The sequence below is a fragment of the Rhinopithecus roxellana genome, chromosome 1 (assembly GCF_007565055.1).
Source record: "Rhinopithecus roxellana isolate Shanxi Qingling chromosome 1, ASM756505v1, whole genome shotgun sequence".
In the NCBI taxonomy this organism is placed as follows: domain Eukaryota; kingdom Metazoa; phylum Chordata; class Mammalia; order Primates; family Cercopithecidae; genus Rhinopithecus; species Rhinopithecus roxellana.
The window spans coordinates 50,203,345-50,226,567 of record NC_044549.1 but is presented as its reverse complement, the minus strand read 5'-3'; the positions used below and the strand labels follow the sequence as shown (position 1 = coordinate 50,226,567).

General features: G+C 46.0%; 1 protein-coding gene across 7 annotated transcripts in view; it reads left to right on the top strand.

Moving 5' to 3' along the window:
• Positions 1–11: 11 nt before the first annotated feature.
• The window catches only part of EFCAB12 (EF-hand calcium binding domain 12), a 34,736-nt gene continuing 11,524 nt past the window's right edge, over positions 12–23,223 (top strand). For 6 of the 7 annotated variants that reach the window (XR_004056721.1, XR_004056843.1, XR_004056884.1 and 3 more), the window contains exons 1-4: positions 12–228; positions 6,849–7,285; positions 16,741–16,926; positions 19,982–20,138. Coding sequence is in view for 2 of the 7 variants with exons in the window: in XM_010381497.2 (XP_010379799.2) it covers positions 180–228; positions 6,849–7,285; positions 16,741–16,926; positions 19,982–20,138 (829 nt within the window). In the remaining 5 variants the exon portion in view is untranslated. The remainder of the gene's footprint in view (positions 229–6,848; positions 7,286–16,740; positions 16,927–19,981; positions 20,139–23,223) is intronic. The other variant, XM_030927990.1, reaches the window with a different exon arrangement.

The window sequence follows — 23,223 nt, the reverse complement described above, 5'->3', positions numbered from 1 at the left end:
CCAATTGGCGCGGGGCGTCGGTAGCCACGGTAACAGGTTGCTCCGGCTGTCCGAGCTGAGCGCCTTTCGCACTACTTGGAGTTACTGTTTATCTGATACCCCGGCACCCCTACGCAAGCAAGCCCACATCTACACACATTCACATACGCCCTTCAGCACCTCCTCCCAGCACCACGACCATGGACGACGACTATGAAGCGTACCACAGTCTGTTCTTGTCGCTGCTGGGTAAGTCCCGGGAAGTGGCGTCTGCAGGGAGCGCTCAGCACCCTAAGGGTGCGTGGAAGTGGGGTGACGGCAAAAACTCAGCCACAGATCTCATTGTGCCGACCCCTCTGGGTGAAGGGTTGCCATGGAGTCGGGGGCAGGTCATGTACATTTCTGAAATTTCCACCTGAGCCTAGTTGGAGGAACCAGAGGCCCGACCCATATGACGGGATCCCTCCAGCTCACCCTGTTTCTCTGCAGGACATTAATGTATTCAGTACTGGAGGGGAGGCATGGAGAAGACGTCAGTCTTCAAGGTTTTGGCAGTAATGTGCTGGGGACCAAGTTCTTGGCAAAGCAATGCAGCTTCATCGGTAAAAGACAGAGATAAATTGATAATTACAGAATAAGAAGGGGTGAATGCCGGGCCCAGGGATGACACCCATGAGTAAAAGGTGTGCTGAGGGTATGGGATGGGGAGCAACAGTTCCAAGCTTTTGGAAAATATCTTTACACTTGAGCTTAAAGAATAAAAGGGAGTTCTCCAAGCCAAAAGCGGAAGGAAAAGCATTTCGAGCAAGGAAACTGCATGGCCCAAGAAGTCTGGTGTCTCTGGAAATGAAGTGAGAGAGGTCAGAAGATCATAAAAGATCCTGCAAGCCAGGAGATGGAGAGGCCACTGGGAGTGGCAGGACAGGAATGGGAGCAGTCAGAAAAGACCTGAGACTGAGTTGGCAGACTCAGAATGTTGGTGTGGGGAGATGAGAGCTGGGGCTGTAAAGCTTGAAGACTGAAGGTCTTCTCCATGCCCCTTCTCCAGCAGTGAACACATTAATGCCCAGTGGAGAAACAGGGTGAGCCGGAGAGGCTGACCACCTTTCCCAGGCACACAGGTCAGGGCTCTGGTCAAATGCTCAAGTTAAAGATGCTAGGAGGTGAGGGAGAAGGCCCAGGCTAGAGGTAACTACAGGGACTTGGGGACTGGTTGGTCAAGAAACATAGAAGGAGCAAATAAAGATGGTGCTCAAGTTGGCAGCTGGGGGACCTGGTAGATGGAGGTGTCTTCCAAAGAGATAGAGAACGTATTCAGAGGACCCAGTTAATGGGGGCAGGGGCACGAAGACAAATCCAGTCTTGGTTGGTTGAGTTTAAGATCGTTGTCAGTGGCTGGACACAGTATATCCTGCCTGTAATCCCAGCACTATGGAAAGCTGAGGTAGGAGAATTGCTTGAGCCCAGAAGTTTGAGAATAGCCTGGGCAACATAGTGAGATCCCATCTCTGCAAAATCATGTTTTTTTTTTGTTTTTTTTTTTTTTTTTGAGATGGAGTCTCACTCTGTCACCCAGGCTGGAGTGCAGTGGCCGGATCTCAGCTCACTGCAAGCTCTGCCTCCCGGGTTTTTTTACGCCATTCTCATGCCTCAGCCTCCCGAGTAGCTGGGACTACAGGCACCCGCCACCTTGCCCAACTAGTTTTTTTGTATTTTTTAGTAGAGACGGGGTTTCACCATGTTAACCAGGATGGTGTTGATCTCCTGACCTCGTGATCTGCCCATCTCGGCCTCCCAAAGTGCTGGGATTACAGGCTTGAGCCACCACGCCCGGCCAAAATCATTTTTAAAAGTTAGCCAGGCCTGATGTGGTGGCTCATGCCTGTAATCCCAGCACTTTGGGAGGCCAAGGCAGGTGGATCACGAGGTCAGGAGATTGAGACCATCCTGGCTAACACGGTGAAACCCCATCTCTACTAAAAATACAAAAAATTAGCCAGGCGTGGTGGCAGGCACCTGGAGTCCTAGCTACTCAGGAGGCTGAGACAGGAGAACGGTGTGAACCGGGGAGGGGAAGCTTGCAGTGAGCCGATAGCACACCACTGCACTCCAGCCTGGGCCACAGAGTGAGACTCCATATCCAAAAAAAAAAAAAAAGTTAGCCAGGCTTAATGGCATGCACCTGTAGTCCCAGCTACTCAGGAAGCTGAACTGGGAGGATCATCTGAGCCGAGGAGTTCAAGGCTGCAGTGAGCTATGATTGAACCACTGTACTCCAGCTTGGGCAACAGAGCAAGACCCTGTCTCAATTAAAAATAAATAATAAAAAAAGATCCCTGTAAGCCATCCAAGTGGAGATGTTTTAGGAACAACTGCAGGTATAAACTTGGAGCTAATTCCAAGTCAAAAATATTGGTATGGATGTCCCCAACATAAAGAAGGTCATAGAAACATGAGAGTGGAAGGGATTATTTGAAAAGAGAAGAAAGCTTGGGTATAAGCCTGGAAGCAACAACCTTTAAAGAGTACAGGAAAAGAGGGGCCCAAAAACGGTAGCCAGAGAGGTAGAATTGGACATAGCAAGAGATTGAATCAAGCCAAGAGCAGGGAGAATTTCAAGAAAGAGTGGAATTGTTTCCAGACACCTATAGGCTGTCCAAGAAAAGAGAGAACAAATGTGTTTTCTGGGACATCCATGGGGAGGACTAGAACCAAGGGGTAGAAAGTCCAGGGAAACAAATTCTGGGTCAATATAAGAAAGTATTTTCTAGCAGTCAGAGTTTAGCGTCCACTATGTTAAGTAGAAAGTTCCATATCACTGGAGGTATTTAAACGGAGGCAAAGTCTGCCAGTGGCATTGAGGAAAGCATCCTTGACCTGGGCAGGTGATTGAACTAGTTGGCGTATGAGAGCTTTCCCCACCAATCTACTAGGAACATTGTCACATAGTCTCTACCCATAACTACATAATGACAGCCTCTTTTATTATAAGAGCCCACTTCCCTTTCTGTCAATGGACACAGGACTCCAAAGAGCACTAGAATGAAGCTCCCTGAGGAGGGTGTGGTTGGCAGGCACCCTTGGAAAGTGGGGTCAGGGGCTGGTGCAGGTTTAGAACTACGTGAGGAGAAGGACTCAGCCAGGGAAAACCCTGGGAAATGCAGTGCTCTTCAGAGGGCACAGCAAATGCAAAAACTGAAAACCCAGAGCCAGGAAAGAACCAGGCACCTCAGACAACAGAAAGGAGGATAGCAGCTGGAACCACGTGAGTGAGGGGGTGGGGTCTGGGAGGTGACAAGGGAAGAGTGAGGAGCAGGGCCAGTGAAGGCAGCTTTGTAGGCCACAGAAGGAGGCGGGTATTTATTCAAAGAGCACTAAGAAGCCATTGAATGGTTTCAAATTGGGGAGGGACAGACTGTGAATTTACATTTGTAAGGCTCTCCTAGCTGAGGGCAGAACATGGATTGGGAGTATAGGGAGGACCCAAATGGGAGCAGCAAGACCTGTGGGGAGCAGGTTTTGTGTTGCTGTGGTCTGCAGGGTAAAGTTTCAATCTCTTAGCCTGGCATTTGAGATGATGCCAACCTTATTTCCCACTAACCTCCTCCTTTACACACAGTGTGCTTCCAACATGTGGAACTGGTGACCCAAAAATCCCCAAATCCCACTCCTGAACTTTCCCCATCCCTGCCCCTCCACCCCATGAAGCCAGACCATTCTTGAAGGTCCACATCAGAGACACTTCTTCCTTGATGCCCTCCCGGGTTCCACAATCAGCATTTCTCCCCCAACGGAGAACATCTTGTTACCCTCTGGGTGCCCCACCTTGTTCTGTTGGGTGGACCAGGATCAGGTGAACCATGGTAGGTGCTCAGCCTAGTTTAATCTGCACCTGGTACAGCACCAAGCCCTGGGGGATTCTCAATAAATACTGGTTTGATGAGTGACGACATTCTCAGTCATCCCCTTTTGAGAATGGACTTTCTTGTGGTCAAAGTAATGATACATGTGTTGTTAGAAGTGCTCACTTCCATCCTTATTGATGTGTAATAGTCTGTTCTAGCACTGCTATAAATAACTACCTGAGACTAGGTAATTTATAAAGAAATGAGGTTTAATTGACTCACAATTCCTCAGGCTGTACAGGAAGCATGGCTGGGGAGGCCTCAGGAAACTTAACAATCATGGCGGAAGGCAAAGACAGGCACATCTTACACAACCCAAGAAGGAGGAAGAGAGAGCAGGGGGAGGTGCTATGCTTTCGAACAACCAGATCTTGTGAGCACTCACTCTCACGAGAACAGCAAGGGGGACGTCTTCTCCTTTGATCCAATCACCTCCCACTAGGCCTCTCCTCCAACAGTGGGGATTATAATTTGACACGAAATTGGGGCAAGGACACAGATGGAAACCATACCATGATGTTTACTTTTATTATGTGCTAACTATGAAAGGAACACATGGGCCTTGTAAAGACACTTAACAAATGTACTGAATGTCCACTTTGGGCCAGGCTGGGCACCGAGGACACAGGGGAACTAAGACACAGTCCTTGTCACTGAGAAACTCATAGACTGTTGGGAAAGAAAGATGCAGAAAATATCTTCATTTCAGAAAAATACGGTAAATGCTTATGATGGAACTAAGTGTGAGGGCTGTGGGACCCAGAGGACCCATGAGAGGGGGAGTGGGAGGGCTTCAAGGGGCCGGGATGCCTGAGCTGAGTCTCAAAGGGTGAGTCAGGGATCAGCAAGTAAAGCAGGGAGGGAGAAGAGTGTGTTATGGGGAGGAAACAGCATGGCTTGTGTATGTGTTGGTGGAGCAGATCTGTTTGGATACAAATGCAAGGGAAGACAGAAGGAGCCAGAGAAATCAGAGAGACTGGCAGGGGCGAGAGGGCCAGATGGGGCCAGGTTAAGGAGCTTGGACTTTATTCTAGAGGCAGTTGGGAGCCATAGACAGGTTTTAAGCAAGGGAGTTTGGGTTTTAGGAGGAAAATAACTGACAGTATTTCCAATAAGATTGTTATATCCCTTCTGATATTTTATTTTTTGAAAAAGGGTCTCTGTTGCCCAGGCTGGAGTACAATGGAGGTCATCTCAGCTCACTGTAGTCTTTACCTCCCAGGCTTAAGTGATCCTCCCGCCTTAGCCTCCTGAGGAGCTGCGACTACAGGCGTGCACCACCATGCCCGGCTAGTTTTTAAATTTTTTGTACAGATGAGGTCTCACTATGTTGCCCAGGCTGGTCTTGAACTCCTGGGCTCAAGTAATCCTCCCACCTCAGCCTCCCAAAGTGCTTGGATTACAGGTATAAGCTACCATGCCTGGTGCCTTCTGATTTTTTAGAACACTTTCAAACTGTTATCTCATTTGATCTTCATAACAACTTCAAGAGGTAGATAGAGCAGAGTTTATACCATTTCAGGAGTGAAATACTTGAGACTCAGAAGGATTGGGTGACAGGCCTGGGTAATATCAAGTAACAGCTAAGAGCTGAGCTCTGGGGCCAAACTGAAGTTCATGTCTCAGCTCTGCTACTAATCAACTGAGTGACCTTGAGCCTCTCTAGGTCTCAATGTCCTTATCTGCAAAATGGGCATAATCATAGTACCAGCATCGTAGGTCTGTCCATTTGTCACTCACCAAATATGTACTGAGTTCCCATTATATGTAGACACTGTGGAGGTGTCAGGGCTCCAGTCGGGAACAAGAGAGATAGGGTTGTAGTCTTCATGGAACTCATAGTCTACTAGAAAAAATAAACATCAACCAAATAATTACACCGGGGGTCTCAAAGGCAAATTGCTGCCCAAACCGAGGACTTAACAAAGAAAATGAGCTACCTGTGAGACAATAAGGAATAGGGGAGTGTGTGGCAAGCTGGAGAGGGCAATGCCTCAGCCCAAAGTAACTCAGATTGAAAAATATCAAGCAAGGTATTAAACGAAACAAGACCTCAACCCTCATTCAGCATGAGGGCCACCAGTTTTCAGCCCCTGATGTACCCAGTCATGATAAGTGGTCTGAAGAAAAGTGCAGGTTGTGATGCAAAGATGTGGCCTGGAGGATGAGGAAGAGTGCCCAGGGTGTGGATGGGGAGGGAGCACTCCTGCTAGAGGGAGGAGCACATACCAACCCCTAGTCAGGATGAGGCTTGGACCACTCAGCCAACAGAGAGAAGCCCAGGTGTCCAGGACATAGTAAGGAAAGAGAGGCAAGGGATTAGGGGGACAGGTTGACAGAAGAGGGGCACGGGACTTCATTTTAAGGGCTATCAAAAGTCATGGAAGGGCTTCAAAATGAGTGAATGGTGAGTATATACCAATAATAGCAGATATATTATATACAAAGCAACTCTAATAGATTGACTGATTTTAACATCACTCCCATCCAATAAAATAGGTTACCATCATTATGCCCATTTTACCAATGAAGAGGTTGAGACAGAGAAGTTAAGTGGTTTGCTCAAGATCATGCAGCCAGTAGGTGGCAGGACCAGGACTCAGACCGAAGAGCGTTCTGGCCCCAAAGCCTCTGCTCTTAATACTGTGCTGCCTCAGATGATCACACAAGATCAGACTGGCATCTTTAAAAGTTCATTCTGATTGCCAATGGGAGTGTTGGGGGCTGGGTGTGGAGAAGATGAAATAAGAGAAAGCATATAGAGCCCTTAGCTTGCTGCCTGCTGTTGGGAGTGCCTGGTCACATTAGATGAAATTATCCTTATCATTACAGCAAGACAATGATAAAACCTGTCCTGGAATCCAGGGCCCCGACGCCCAGCCTGGAGCAAAAGTGTTTTTCCTTCCTGGCTCCTTTTAATCCTCTTCCAGAAAGAAACTCACCTTTTAACTCTCTTACCCCAAGGACTCTGCCCATCTAAGACTTCCATCAATGAAAATGCCGCCGTCTTTGATCCTGAACTGGTCATTGCCCACTGCTTCAAGCAGTTCAAGCAGAAGGACTTCTGCCTGCCTCAGACCCGCCGGCGAATCATCATGGTGCCTCGCAAGGAAGATCAGACGCCCATTAATCCTGCATCCCAACCTCAGGCTCCCCCAAAGCCCATCCCCAGCTTCAAAGCTCTGGAAGCTAAAGATATCCAAGAGCAGCCAGAGGACAGGAAGACCTGGCTGAGCCGGAGGGCGAAGCTGCGGCAGGAGCTGGAGTCCTTTGGTGATGTAAAGAGGTGGCTGGAGAACAAGCCCAGCATCACGCCTTCAGAGGCCAAGGTCTTACACATGATCCACGAGGAGCAGAGTGCCCAGCCAAATGCCTCCCAGGCAACTACCAGGACCACCAGGGTGAGCAGCCCCATTTGCCAGATGAACAAACCAAGAGTTTAGGGATGCATCATCATTTTATTCCCTTGGATTAGGCTGGATAGGGATAGTTTACCCCATTTCACAGAGGAGCAAACGGAAGTCTTGAGAGGGAGGTGTATTAGTTATCTAGTTATCTATTGCTGCATAACAAACACCCCCAAATGACTGAAAGCAGCAAATATTTATGATCACACACAGTTTCTAGAGTCAGGAATTGGAGAGTAGCTTTGCTGGGTCACTCTGGCTCAGAGTGCCTCATGAGGTTGCAGTCAGGATGTTGGCCTGGGCCTCAGTCATCTGAAGGCTTGACTGGGGCAAAAGGATCTGCTTCCAAGCTGGCTCACCCATGTGGCTATTGGCAGGAGGCCTCAGTTCCTCCCCACATGGACCTCTCCATAGGGCTGCTTGAGTGTCCTCACAGTATGGCTGCTGGCATCCCCCAGAGTGAAAGGTCCAAAAAAGAGAGCAAGACAGAGGCTGCAATGCTCTTTAGGACCTAGCTTCCGAAGGCCTGTTTCAAAAGTTTCACACTATCACTTCCACCACATTCTCTTTGTCAGAAGTGAGTCCCTGAGTACTGCCCATGCTCAAGAAGGAAAGAAGGCTCCATCTTAGAAATGAGAGAAGCAGAATAATTTGTGGACATACCTTAAAATCACCCCAGAAGGGATCATTCCTGACAGTCCATCTTATGGAGTATTTGTGAAATACCCAGTGTTCATTCATTTGTTCATGACACATGTTTGCTGAGGGTTCCATGTAGCATGCAGGTGCTCACAGGGCTATTGTGAGGATGACGATTGTGAGGTTGGGAGGAAAAGGAGGATCCCCCTTTTACAAATGTGGAAATAGAAGCTCAGTGAGGCCAACATTTGTCCAAACATACAGTGATAGTAAGTGATAAGGGCGCTACCAACTCCTTCTCTCTCTGTGACATTTCCTTGGAATAAAAGGTCAGATAAGTTGGGTTTAAACATAGCTCTGCTACTTCCTAGCTGTATGATTTGGGTCTCAGTTTTCTCATCCATAAAATGGAGATAACCATTGTTCCTACCTCCTGGAGTCACTATGATGTCTAAATGGATTCATTTATATAAGGTGCCTAGGACGCTATTGGACACATAGTGAGCACTCAAACATGTTTTCCATCTGTATTATTATTGTAATCTCACGGTTGTCCATTGGGTTGGTTGACCCAGAAGCTTCAGGGCCTTGCTGTTACTATAGCCAAAATCCTAATTTCATGGGTCTAACACACCCTCTTCTGCCAGCAGCATAGGGTCTAAGAATAAGAACTAGACGGGTTAGAAATGCAGGTGTACTGCTTACCGGCTGTGTGGCATTGGGAAAACCCTTCACATCTCTGAGCCTGATTCCTTATTGTGAATTAGGTAGTGCCTCATACCTAATTCATAGGATCGTTTATTCCTTCAGCAAATAATTACTGCCTGTCTTCCTAGGGCCTGGGCTTTGTTCAGTATAAAGGTGGGAGATGGGGATACACTGTAAATAAGAAATGGTCTTGCTTTCAAGGTGTCTTAGCGTGACTTCTTTTGCTATCACAGAAGACCTGATACTGGGTAATTTATAAAGAAAAGAGATTTTTTTGGCTCACAGTCCTGGAGGCTGAAAGTCCTCATGAGGTTGCAGTCAGGATATTGGCCTGGGCCACAGTCATCTGAAGGCTTGACTGGCCAGCCTCTAGGTAGGGCCTCGTGCTGCATCCTAACATGGTGGAAGGCATCTCAGGGTGAGGGGGTACGCGAGAGGGAGCCAAACTGGCTTTTCTAGCAGATCCCACTCATGATAACGAACCCACTTCCATGATAACCAATTAGTCCTTAACCCATTAATCCATTAATCCATACATGAATTAATGGATTCATGACAGCAGACCCCTCATGACCCAATCACCTCTTAAAGGCCCCACCTCTTTTTTTTTTTTTTTTTTTTTAGAGTTAACCTCTCTTTTTTTTTTTTTAATTTTTTTTATTATACTTTAAGTTCTAGGGTACATGTGCATAACGTGCAGGTTTGTTACATATGTATACTTGTGCCATGTTGGTGTGCTGCACCTATCAACTCGTCAGCACCCATCAATTCGTCATTTATATCAGGTATAACTCCCAATGCATTCCCTCCCCCCTCCCCCCTCCCCATGATAGGCCCCGATGTGTGATGTTCCCCTTCCCGAGTCCAAGTGATGTCATTGTTCAGTTCCCACCTATGAGCGAGAACATGCGGTGTTTGGTTTTCTGTTCTTGTGATAGTTTGCTAAGAATGATGGTTTCCAGCTGCATCCATGTCCCTACAAAGGACGGAAACACATCCTTTTTTATGGCTGCATAATATTCCATGGTGTATATGTGCCACATTTTCTTAATCCAGTCTGTCACAGATGGACATTTGGGTTGATTCCAAGTCTTTGCTATTGTGAATAGTGCCGCAATAAACATACGTGTGCATGTGTCTTTATAGCAGCATGATTTATAATCCTTTGGGTATATACCCAGTAGTGGGATGGCTGGGTCATATGGTACATCTAGTTCTAGATCCTTGAGGAATCGCCATACTGTTTTCCATAATGGTTGAACTAGTTTACAATCCCACCAACAGTGTAAAAGTGTTCCTATTTCTCCACATCCTCTCCAGCACCTGTTGTTTCCTGACTTTTTAATGATTGCCATTCTAACTGGTGTGAGATGGTATCTCATTGTGGTTTTGATTTGCATTTCTCTGATGGCCAGTGATGATGAGCATTTTTTCATATGTCTGTTGGCTGTATGAATGTCTTCTTTTGAGAAATGTCTGTTCATATCCTTTGCCCACTTTTTGATGGGGTTGTTTGTTTTTTTCTTGTAAATTTGTTTGAGTTCTTTGTAGATTCTGGATATTAGCCCTTTGTCAGATGAGTAGATTGCAAAAATTTTCTCCCATTCTGTAGGTTGCCTGTTCACTCTGATGGTAGTTTCTTTTGCTGTGCAGAAGCTCTTTAATTTAATTAGATCCCATTTGTCAATTTTGGCTTTTGCTGCTGTTGCTTTTGGTGTTTTAGACATGAAGTCCTTGCCCATGCCTATGTCCTGAATGGTACTACCTAGGTTTTCTTCTAGGGTTTTTATGGTATTAGGTCTAACATTTAAGTCTCTAATCCATCTTGAATTACTTTTCGTATAAGGACTAAGGAAAGGATCCAGTTTCAGCTTTCTACTTATGGCTAGCCAATTTTCCCAGCACCATTTATTAAATAGGGAATCCTTTCCCCATTTCTTGTTTCTCTCAGGTTTGTCAAAGATCAGATGGCTGTAGATGTGTGGTATTATTTCTGAGGACTCTGTTCTGTTCCATTGGTCTATATCTCTGTTTTGGTACCAGTACCATGCTGTTTTGGTTACTGTAGCCTTGTAGTATAGTTTGAAGTCAGGTAGCGTGATGCCTCCAGCTTTGTTCTTATGACTTAGGATTGTCCTGGCAATGCGGGCTCTTTTTTGGTTCCATATGAACTTTAAAGCTGTTTTTTCCAATTCTGTGAAGAAACTCATTGGTAGCTTGATGGGGATGGCATTGAATCTATAAATAACCTTGGGCAGTATGGCCATTTTCACAATATTGATTCTTCCTATCCATGAGCATGTATGTTCTTCCATTTGTTAGTGTCCTCTTTTATTTCACTGAGCAGTGGTTTGTAGTTCTCCTTGAAGAGGTCCTTTACATCCCTTGTAAGTTGGATTCCTAGGTATTTTATTCTCTTTGAAGCAATTGTGAATGGAAGTTCATTCATGATTTGGCTCTCTGTTTGTCTGTTACTGGTGTATAAGAATGCTTGTGATTTTTGCACATGAATTTTGTATCCTGAGACTTTGCTGAAGTTGCTTATCAGCTTAAGGAGATTTTGGGCTGAGACGATGGGATTTTCTAAATATACAATCATGTCATCTGCAAACAGGGACAATTTGACTTCTTCTTTTCCTAACTGGATACCCTTTATTTCCTTCTCTTGCCTGATTGCCCTAGCCAGAACTTCCAACACTATGTTGAATAGGAGTGGTGAGAGAGGGCATCCCTGTTTTGTGCCAGTTTTCAAAGGGAATTTTTCCAGTTTTTGCCCATTCAGTATGATATTGGCTGTGGGATTGTCATAAATAGCTCTTATTATTTTGAGGTACGTTCCATCAATACCGAATTTATTGAGCGTTTTTAGCATGAAGGGCTGTTGAATTTTGTCAAAAGCCTTTTCTGCATCTATTGAGATAATCATGTGGTTCTTGTCTTTGGTTCTGTTTATATGCTGGATTACGTTTATTGATTTGTGAATGTTGAACCAGCCTTGCATCCCAGGGATGAAGCCCACTTGATCATGGTGGATAAACTTTTTGATGTGCTGCTGAATCCGGTTTGCCAGTATTTTATTGAGGATTTTTGCATCGATGTTCATCAGGGATATTGGTCTAAAATTTTCTTTTTTTGTTGTGTCTCTGCCAGGCTTTGGTATCAGGATGATGTTGGCCTCATAGAATGAGTTAGGGAGGATTCCCTCTTTTTCAATTGATTGGAATAGTTTCAGAAGGAATGGTACCAGCTCCTCCTTCTACCTCTGGTAGAATTCAGCTGTGAATCCATCTGGTCCTGGACTCTTTTTGGTTGGTAGGCTATTAATTATTGCCTCAATTTCAGAGCCTGCTATTGGTCTATTCAGGGATTCAACTTCTTCCTGGTTTAGTCTTGGAAGAGTGTAAGTGTCCAGGAAATTATCCATTTCTTCTAGATTTTCTAGTTGATTTGCGTAGAGGTGTTTATAGTATTCTCTGATGGTAGTTTGTATTTCTGTGGGGTCCGTGGTGATATCCCCTTTATCATTTTTTATTGCGTCTATTTGATTCTTCTCTCTTTTCTTCTTTATTAGTCTTGCTAGCGGTCTGTCAATTTTGTTGATTTTTTCAAAAAACCAACTCCTGGATTCATTGATTTTTTGGAGGGTTTTTTGTGTCTCTATCTCCTTCAGTTCTGCTCTGATCTTAGTTATTTCTTGCCTTCTGCTAGCTTTTGAATGTGTTTGCTCTTGCTTCTCCAGTTCTTTTAATTGTGATGTTAGAGTGTCAATTTTAGATCTTTCCAGCTTTCTCTTGTGGGCATTTAGTGCTATAAATTTCCCTCTACACACTGCTTTAAATGTGTCCCAGAGATTCTGGTATGTTGTATCTTTGTTCTCATTGGTTTCAAAGAACATCTTTATTTCTGCCTTCATTTCGTTATGTACCCAGTAGTCATTCAGGAGCAGGTTGTTCAGTTTCCATGTAGTTGAGTGGTTTTGATTGAGTTTCTTAGTCCTGAGTTCTAGTTTGATTGCACTGTGGTCTGAGAGACAGTTTGTTATAATTTCTGTTCTTTTACATTTGCTGAGGAGTGCTTTACTTCCAATTATGTGGTCAATTTTGGAATAAGTGTGATGTGGTGCTGAGAAGAATGTATATTCTGTTGATTTGGGGTGGAGAGTTCTATAGATGTCTATTAGGTCCGCTTGGTGCAGAGATGAGTTCAATTCCTGGATATCCTTGTTAACTTTCTGTCTCGTTGATCTGTCTAATGTTGACAGTGGAGTGTTGAAGTCTCCCATTATTATTGTATGGGAATCTAAGTCTCTTTGTAAGTCTCTAAGGACTTGCTTTATGAATTTGGGTGCTCCTGTATTGGGTGCATATATATTTAGGATAGTTAGCTCTTCCTGTTGAATTGATCCCTTTACCATTATGTAATGGCCTTCTTTGTCTCTTTTGATCTTTGATGGTTTAAAGTCTATTTTATCAGAGACTAGGATTGCAACCCCTGCTTTTTTTTATTCTCCATTTGCTTGGTAGATCTTCCTTCATCCCTTTATTTTGAGCCTATGTATGTCTCTGCATGTTAGATGGGTCTCCTGAATACAGCAGACTGATGGGTCTTGACTCTTTATCCAGTTTGCCAGTCTGTGTCTTTAATTGGAGCATTTAGTCCATTAACATTTAAGGTTAATATTGTTATGTGTGAACTTGATCCTGCCATTATGATATTAACTGGTTATTTTGCTCGTTAGTTGATGCAGTTTCTTCCTAGCCTCGATGGTCTTTACATTTTGGCATGTTTTTGCAATGGCTGGTACCGGTTGTTCCTTTCCATGTTTAGGGCTTCCTTCAGGGTCTCTTGTAAGGCAGGCCTGGTGGTGACAAAATCTCTAAGCATTTGCTTATCTGTGAAGAATTTTATTTCTCCTTCACTTATGAAACTTAGTTTGGCTGGATATGAAATTCTGGGTTTAAAATTCTTTTCTTTAAGAACGTTGAATATTGGCCCCCACTCTCTTCTGGCTTGTAGAGTTTCTGCCGAGAGGTCTGCTGTTAGTCTGATGGGCTTCCCTTTGTGGGTAACCCAACCTTTCTCTCTGGCTGCCCTTAAGATTTTTTCCTTCATTTCAACTTTGGTGAATCTGGCAATTATGTGTCTTGGAGTTGCTCTTCTCAAGGAGTATCTTTGTGGCGTTCTCTGTATTTCCTGAATTTGAATGTTGGCCTGCCCTACTAGGTTGGGGAAGTTCTCCTGGATGATATCCTGAAGATATCCAACTTGGTTCCATTTTCCCCCTCACTTTCAGGCACCCCAATCAGACGTAGATTTGGTCTTTTTACATAATCCCATACTTCTTGCAGGCTTTGTTCATTTCTTTTTCTTCTTTTTTCTTTTGGTTTCTCTTCTCGCTTCATTTCATTCATTTGATCCTCAATCGCTGATACTCTTTCTTCCAGTTGATCGAGTCGGTTACTGAAGCTTGTGGATTTGTCACGTATTTCTCGTGTCATGGTTTTCATCTCTGTCATTTCATTTATGACCTTCTCTGCATTAATTATTCTAGCTATCAATTCTTCCACTCTTTTTTCAAGATTTTTAGTTTCTTTGCGCTGGGTACGTAATTCCTCCTTTAGCTCTGAGAAGTTTGATGGACTGAAGCCTTCTTCTCTCATTTCGTCAAAGTCATTCTCTGACCAGCTTTGATCTGTTGCTGGCGATGAGCTGCGCTCCTTTGCAGGGGGAGATGCGCTCTTATTTTTTGAATTTCCAGCTTTTCTGCCCTGCTTCTTCCCCATCTTTGTGGTTTTATCTGCCTCTGGTCTTTGATGATGGTGACGTACTGATGGGGTTTTGGTATAGGTGTCCTTCCTGTTTGATAGTTTTCCTTCTAATAGTCAGGACCCTCAGCTGTAGGTCTGTTGGAGATTGCTTGAGGTCCACTCCAGACCCTGTTTGCCTGGGTATCGGCAGCAGAGGTTGCAGAAGATAGAATATTGCTGAACAGCGAGTGTACCTGTCTGATTCTTACTTTGGAAGCTTCCTCTCAGGGGTGTACTCCACCCTGTGAGGTGCGGGGTGTCAGACTGCCCCTAGTGGGGGATGTCTCCCAGTTAGGCTACTCAGGGGTCAGGGACCCACTTGAGCAGGCAGTCTGTCTGTTCTCAGATCTCAACCTCCATGTTGGGAGATCCACTGCTCTCTTCAAAGCTGTCAGACAGAGTCGTTCGCATCTGCACAGGCCTCTGCTGCTTCCCCTTTTGTTGTTTAGCTGTGCCCAGTCCCCAGAGGTGGAGTCTACAGAGACAGGCAGGTTTCCTTGAGCTGCTGTGAGCTCCACCCAGTTCGAGCTTCCCAGCGGCTTTGTTTACCTACTTAAGCCTCAGCAATGGCGGGCGCCCCTCCCCCAGCCTCGCTGCTGCCTTGCGGTTAGATCGCAGACTGCTGTGCTAGCAATGAGGGAGGCTCCGTGGCCGTGGGACCCTCCCAGCCAGGTGTGGGTATAATCTCCTGGTGTGCCCGTTTGCTTAAAGCACAGTATTGGGGTGGGAATTACCCGATTTTCCAGGTGTTGTGTGTCTCAGTTCCCCTGGCTAGGAAAAGGGATTCCCTTCCCCCTTGCACTTCCCAGGTGAGGCAATGCCTTGCCGTGCTTCAGCTCTCGCTGGTCGGGCTGCAGCAGCTGACTAGCACCAATTGTCCGGCACTCCCCAGTGAGACGACCCCAGTACCTCAGTTGAAAATGCAGAAATCACCGGTCTTCTGTGTCGCTTGCGCTGGGAGTTGGAGACTGGAGCTGTTCCTATTCGGCCATCTTGCTCCGCCCCCCTTTTTTCTTTTTTTTTTGAGAAGGAGTGTTGCTCTGTCGCCCAGGCTGGAGTGCAGTGGTGTGATCTCGGCTCACTGCAAGCTCCACCTCCCGGGTTGACACCTTTCTCCTGCCTCAGCCTCCCGAGTAGCTGGGACTACAGGCACCCGCCACCACGCCTGGCTAGTTTTTTGTATTTATTTTAGTAGAGACGGGGTTTCACCGTGTTAGCCAGGATGGTCTCGATCTCCTGACTTCGTGATCCGCCCGCCTTGGCCTCCCAAAGTGCTGGGATTACAGGCTTGAGCCACCGCTCCCGGCCAAGGCCCCACCTCTTAAGACCATTATGTTAATAATGGTATTAAGTTACTTCTGACCCGGCCCATCTGCGGTTATCAACAGATGCTGCATTTCTAAGAGCTTCTGGTGATGTCTGTGGTACTGGTCCATGGACCACACTTTTACTTTCACTAGCTATTTAATAATGTAAATTAATTATAAATTTAAAAATCCAGTCCCTCAATCACACCAGCCACATTTGGAGTGCTCAATAGTCACATGTGCCAAGTGGCTTAACAAAATTCACGTTAAGTTTAAACATGTGTTTTGGAGGGGACAAACATTAAGCCATAGCACAAGGTGTTCACATGTTAGTGGGGGAGGCAGACACATCGGATTAATGGCTTTACAGTTTGCTACAGGCCATTAATAGAAGTGGGTCTCTATTATAGTAAGCACCCCAGGAGGAGCACAGAGGAACAATACCCTAGGGAATAGGAAGGCCCTTTGTAAACTGTCCAGTGCTGCACCAAGGTAGAAGATTATCATCATTACAAAATATGCCCTTTCACCTGGAATTGGAGGAGGAGGAGTATCTGGACAGATAGAGAAAGAGAGAAAAATTTTCCAGGCAAGAGGCCTATAGCAGATGCAAAGGCTGGGGGAGGGGGTGGGGGATCTCCACCTGGTTCCAGGGAAGGGTATAGGTTTTGGTGCACTGAGAGACCAGACCAATGGGATTACAGATACTGCCTGGTTTGACAGGAGAGATGTAGATAAGAATGAAATTTTAGTTCCTATATTTTCCAAGCCTTGTGTTTTTCAGATGAGAAAACCAAGGCTCAGAGAAGCAAAGTCTCCCAGGCATTTTGTGGCCAAACACAGTTGCCCTGAATCCAGTGCCCTTTGTACTCTATCCTGCTATTTAGAGTTGCTCGGCCTCTCCTTACTCCCTAACTCTGGTGACTGCATCCCACTGGCCTGTCTCCCTTGAACTCTCTCCTCTGCCCTACCCTCTCACCTCTTCCAGAAAAAAGCCCCCCGGCTCTCCCGCCAGATGGTGCCCCAGCTCCAGCTGCCCAAGCCCCCTGCCCTGTCAGTCATGTACTCCTACCTGCATAGCCGCAAGATCAAGATCCTGGAGATATTTCACAAGGTGGGCCAGGGTGAGAACCAGAGAATCACCAGGGAGAAGTTCATCACGGCTGTAAAGGCAGTAAGTGCCACCTGCTTTCTCTGGATGGGCCCAAGTGGGCAGGATGTCCATGTACTCCCTCTTTGCTGCCCCCCGCTGGGTTCTGGTTCAACTGAGAAGTAGACACAAGGAGTGCAAACTGTCTGCCTTATTACTTATAAAGCTAGATTGGAAAATATGGATTAACTTGTGGCCAAATCAGATCCTTAAAATCTGCTCCCCACACCCGTCTGAACTTGAAAGCCCCCACCTGAGTGGAAAGTCTGCAGAGTCAACCTCATAACCAGCCAGCTACCTTGGGGAATCCCTGTCTTGCACAGCAGACCCCAAAACTGAGATCAGAGAAAGCTGGTAGAGTGTCTCCAACTGTTACTGGCATATAAATTACATGGGAGTCGTGTCGAAATGCAGCTTCTGACCCAGTACATCTGTGGGTCATCAAAAGATGCTGTATTTCTAATGAGCTCCTGGTGTTGCCTGTAGTACTGGTTCATGGACCACACTTTTACTTTCACTGGCTATTTATTAATGTAAATCAATTATAAATTTAAAAATCCAGTCTGTCTATCACACCAGCCACACATTTTGAGTGCTCAGTAGTCACATGTGGCAAGTGGCTCCTCTACTGGACTGCACAGATGTGGAACATTTCCATCATCATGGAAAGTTTTATCGGCCTAGCAGAGGTCTGCAAACTGTGGCTCACGAGACAAGTCCAGCCTGCTTCCTGTTTTTTTAAATAAAGTTTTATTGGAACACAGTCACACTCATTCATCCTTGAATTGTCTGTGGCTGCTTTCATGCTACAATGGCACAGCTGAACAGTATGACACACTGTATAGCTAGCCAAACCTAAAATATTTACTGAGTTGTTTGTTTGTTTGTTTTTTGAGACACAGTCTCACTCTGTCACTAGGCTGGAGTGCAGTGGCGCGATCTTGGCTTACTGCAACCTCTGCCTCCTGGGTTCAGGCGGTTTTCCTGCCTCAGACTCCCAAGTAGCTGGGACTATAGGCATGCGCCACCACGCCCAGCTAATTTTTGTATTTTTAGTAGAGGAGTTTCACCATGTTGGCCAGGATTGTCTTGATCTCTTGACCTTGTGATCCACCTGCCTCAGCCTCCCAAAGTGCTGGAATTACAGGTGTGAGCCACTACGCCTGGCCCTATCTGACTTTTTACAGAAAAATTACCTAGATGAATTAAGTTTTTATATATTTTGAATGCAAGATACTTTACCCTGGCATGATGGCTCATGCGTGTAATCCCCCAACACTTTGGAAGGCCAAAGTCAAAAGATTGCTCGAGGCCAAGAGCTTGAGATCAGCCTAAGTAACACAGTGAAACCCCCATCTCTACAAAAAATTAAAAAGCTTAACCCAGTGTGGTGGCACACACCTGTAGTCCCAGCTACATGGGAGGGTCAGATGGGAGGATCACTTGAGCACAGGAGTTAGAGGCTGCAGTAAGCTATGATCACACCACTACACTCCAGACTGGGTGACAGAGCAAGATCCTGACTTAAAAGAAATCCAAACAACAACAAATACCTTAAACAACTTTAGGAAGTTGACTGTGATGTCTTTTGTGGCTTTAAATTATTATCAGTTTTCTCACACATGTTTTATGACATGTAATTATCTTAACAACATTTCAAAGCATTTAAAGATAATGGTCTTTAATCTCCATAACCCAAAGGTTAAATAATTACATTCTTTTTTTTTTTTTTTTTTTTTTTTTTTTTTTTTTTTTTTGAGACGGAGTCTCGCTCTGTCGCCCAGGCTAGAGTGCAGTGGCCGGATCTCAGCTCACTGCAAGCTCCGCCTCCCGGGTTTATGCCATTCTCCTGCCTCAGCCTCCCGAGTAGCTGGGACTACAGGCACCCGCCACCTCGCCCGGCTAGTTTTTTGTATTTTTTTAGTAGAGATGGGGTTTCACTGTGTTAGCCAGGATGGTCTCGATCTCCTGACCTCGTGATCCACCCATCTCGGCCTCCCAAAGTGTTGGGATTACAGGCTTGAGCCACCATGCCCGGCCAATAATTACATTCTTTAACACTAGGAGAGTTCTTTTTTTTTTTGTTTTTTTGAGACGGAGCTTCATTCTTGTCGTCCAGGCTGGAGTGCAATGGTGCAGTCTTGGGTCACTGCAAACTCCCTCTCCCTGGTTCAAGGGATTCTCCTGCCTCAGCCTCCCAGGTACTGGGATTATAGGTATATGCCACCATGCCTGGCTAATTTTGTGTTTTCAGTAGAGATGGGGCTTCACTATGCTGGCCAGTCTGATCTCGAACTCCTGACCTCAGGCATTCCACCTGCCTTGGCCTCCTAAAGTGCTGGGTTTACAAGCATGAGCCACCACGCCCAGCCAGCACCAGGAGAGTTCTGATCTTACTTAAGGAACGTTCAAGGCTAGGCGCAGTGGCTCACGCCTGTTTACCTAGCACTTTGGGAGGCCGAGGCAGGAGGATCACTTGAGGCCAGGAATTTGAGTAAAGTTCAGTGAACAATGACTATTGTCTAAAGAAACTGAAGAACAAAATCATATTTCCTTTACAACTTTTCTTCTTGAATATCCAATGTTGCTGGCAAGCATTATACACTTCCAGAGTTGCTCATTGTCCTTAAAAGAGTGAGGTGTATAGTATTCTTGATCCCATTTTCCAGGAATTAAGGGAGATTTATGTGTTACTTGTGGACAGGGATGATCCATATGTGAAATCATGCTTCATATCCAAGATGGTAGATGCTGCCATTGAGACTGGTAGGAAGTGGGGTAGGACCCTAGAGGAAGAAGTAACCCACTCTATAAAGATGGTGACATCTGGACTGGACTTTGAAGGAGGGATAGGAGTTTTTTCAGGCAGAGAAGAGGAACTGCCTGAGCAAAGGCAAAGGTAAGAAAGGACCAGGAAAGGGCTCTGAGCTCCTGCAGCAGGGACCTTGGGTATAGTAGTGAGTGGTTGAGGATGAAAGTGGAAGCAGGATGGGGATCTGAGGAGGCTGGTAAGGACTTGGCCATCAGGGCAGGATGTTTAGATGGGAGCTTGCTAGTCTCAAGGCCTCTGTCTCCTCAGGTCGGAGTCCCTCTGAAGAACCAGGAGATGGAGGATATAGTGATCTACCTCAGCTCTCTTGGGAAGCACAACACCATCACCATGGACATCCTGGCCAATACCTACAAGCAGTGGTCTATGGCTCAGCAAAGGAGCAGCCTGGCCACTGCAAGGAAGCGTGCGTACCCCTCCCTGTCCTGTGCCTCCACCTCCCTGTCCTGGGAGCGAGCGTGGTGCAGGAAGCCTTGGCCTCTCCTCCAAACTCACTTCCTCAGTGTGTTCCCCAGTTTGGGCTGACTGTGGTTTGGCCAAGCCTCTGGAAATTTTCAGGCCCAGAGATTAAGTAAGGAGTAGATACTCCCTTGAGTGCCCAGCTACCGCTGTGTCCATTCAAAGACAAATGAGTCCCTGCCCTTGTTCTTAGTGGAGGATACTCAGCCCACCAGAGCCCACCTGAGAGGCTGAGAACTGACCCAAATGGCAAACCTTTCCAGAGACATTTATGTGTATGTGGGTCCAAGGCCTCCTCACTATTAATCCATACCTTATTGATAAAATTCTTGTTTAGAACCAGAATTAGCACATGTTTACAGTTTACTGGAAAGTATATTTTGGTATTCTGCTATCAGGGGTATTATGGCAGGGTTGCTGTGAACAGTTGTAAAGGTTGTGCATGGCTCAAGTTCCATCTGCCAAGCAATACACTTGTGGGGCCACATATGCCCAGACAAGGCACAGAGGCAAATTAGAAATGGACTTGTTAAAGCTCTGGCTGTGAATTTACTCTACAACACAAAGGTGCATTGTATAATATTTCTTTATATCTTAGTACAATTCTTGTAGTAAACAAACAAAAAAGAACAATTACAACCACCCACCCATTCTAGTACCCTTCCCAAACATAGCCACAGCTTTGTTTTTCTAAATGAAACAAATCTTGCTCTGTTCCCATTCACCAGGTTGGCAGGAATTTAATCTCATGCATGTTTAGAGCCTCCTTGTCCTCCCTGAGTCACACAGGAGCCCTGGAGGAGGCAGTGGAGGGGTTTCCTAACAATGCTAAAGATCCGGGATGAGGCCGTTCGAGTTTACAGTCACACCAAGTGGAGTTACTCAGCATCTTCACTGGAGTGGCTCATTTGGGAACAGCAGGCAGCTCAGAGCATCCATTCCTCAGTCCTCTGGGAGATTTTCAATGTCCAGTCTCAACCAGCTGCCCTGCAGAGAAACCATCACCTCCCAAGCAGGGTCTCTGCCTCTGTCAGAGCTCAGGGAACCTTAGCACACCAACAGTCGCCTCCTGCATGTATCACCACCCCAACAGTAGTAATCTCCTTTATGTCCAGCACATTTTTAAGGTCGCCTCGAGTGGGGCTGCTTTCCTTCTGATACTCTTTGTGCCTTTTTATTATAAATTACCAAGCTCATCGCTATCTGTGTAGCTGGCCGCAAGTCATTTGAATGACCACAGTGTGCTGTGATGCATATTTGAAGCAGAGATATTTTGGGGCCTGTTATTTCCCAGTAAGTAAACACAAAGCCAAACAGCAGACATTTGCTCTCATGGTGCTATTTTGGCATCATCACTGAGTTCTTTTGCCCTGGTGAGCAACAGTGGGTAAGATGGGTAGACTGGGGTGTGTAAGAATTAAAGAAAGAGGAAAGAAACACGAAAGGTGGCTCAATAGTCAAGTACAGGTTTATTTTAGAGAGAACACACCTGAGAGGGGCTGCTGGCCGAGTTAGGTCAGAGCCACACTCTCTTACAGACTAAGAGTTTTTAAGGATTCAGGGTGGGAGAGTTTATCAGAGGTGTGGACTGCTTCTGTGTCTCTTTGTTGGGCTTATCTGGGAGGGAGAGTTGTGTGTCTGTTTCCATCTTTCTGCAGCTGCAGGCATATCCCCCAAGTCTGCTTTTAGCTTCCCTATCTTAGTGCACCTGAAGGGAAAGGAATGTGCTTATTAAGGCCCACTGTTTTACTGGGGCCCATTGTATGAGGGTGAAGTTTGGCAGTCACCCAAGAGACTTTCCCCCACCTCCCTCTGTGCCCAAGCTGTCTTATCTGTGTTTTACTGTCTGCTCTTTCTGGCTGCCCATAGTTAGAAGAGAAGTGATTTCCTTGAAATGCATGAGGCTAGAAAGGGAGCTGGAACTTAAAGTGGCAGTGTTTATCCCTGGTGACGGTGCTCCTGCTCTGTCAGGGTGTCTCTCACTTTGTCTAAAGAGGCAAGAGTTTGAGTGTCTTGGCAGGGGTGCCTTCTTCCAGTAGTTCTTCTTGCAGTAGCTCTTCTTCGTTCTTGCAGAATGATCTCAGTTTATCCTTCATGTCCGCAGAGGTCACAATTGCTATTCCTGCTTTACAAGGAGGAAGCTAGAGCTCAGAAAGGCTGAGCCACTTGTTCACAGCCTCAATAGAAGGTGGTAAGGTCAGGATATTACTTCAGCTTAAGACAATGAAGGTCTGAACAAGGGCAAGGACAATGGGATTCTTTCATTCATTAGAATCTTTGTTGAGCAACTACTATGTGCCCCTTCTAGAAACTGGGAACACAGCAGTAGGCCAGCCAAAGCGCCAGCTTTCGATGAGCTTGCACCTAAAGGGCTGGTGGTCAGGGAAGGCCTCTCTGAGAAGCAGACATTGGAGCCGACATCTGAGTGATTGACAGGAACTAGTCTTGGGGGAAGCACAATCTAGGCAGATAGAACTGTGAAGGCAAAGGCCCTGGGGTAGGAAAGCTTGCAAGAGACAGAAGGTGATCAGGGTGGCTGGGTGGAATGGGTGAAGGGTGAATTGTACGCCGTGGACCAGGAGGGAAGGCAGCTGAGGCCAGATGGTGCAGCAGGGCCTTGTAGCCCAGGGAAAGGACTCTGGGTTTTGGTCTAAGTGCTGTGGGAAGCCAAGGAATGAGGCGATCTGGTCTGTCTATCTATCTATCTTATCTATCTATCTATCTATCTATCTATCTATCTATCTATCCATCCATCCACACATATCCAACATAAGGAGACCCACGCAGTGGGATCTCCTTATGTTGCCCAGGCTGGAGTGAAGTGGCTATTCACAGGTGTGATCATAGCTTACTGCAGCCTCGAATTCCTGGCCATGAGCAATCCTCCCACCTCAGCCTCCTGAGTATCTGGAACCACAGGCATGCCACTGCACCCTGCTCTATATATGTATATATTTATATATTTTGGGACGGAGTCTTGCTCTGTTGTCCAGGCTAGAGTGCAGTGGTGTGATCTCTTCTCACTGCAACTT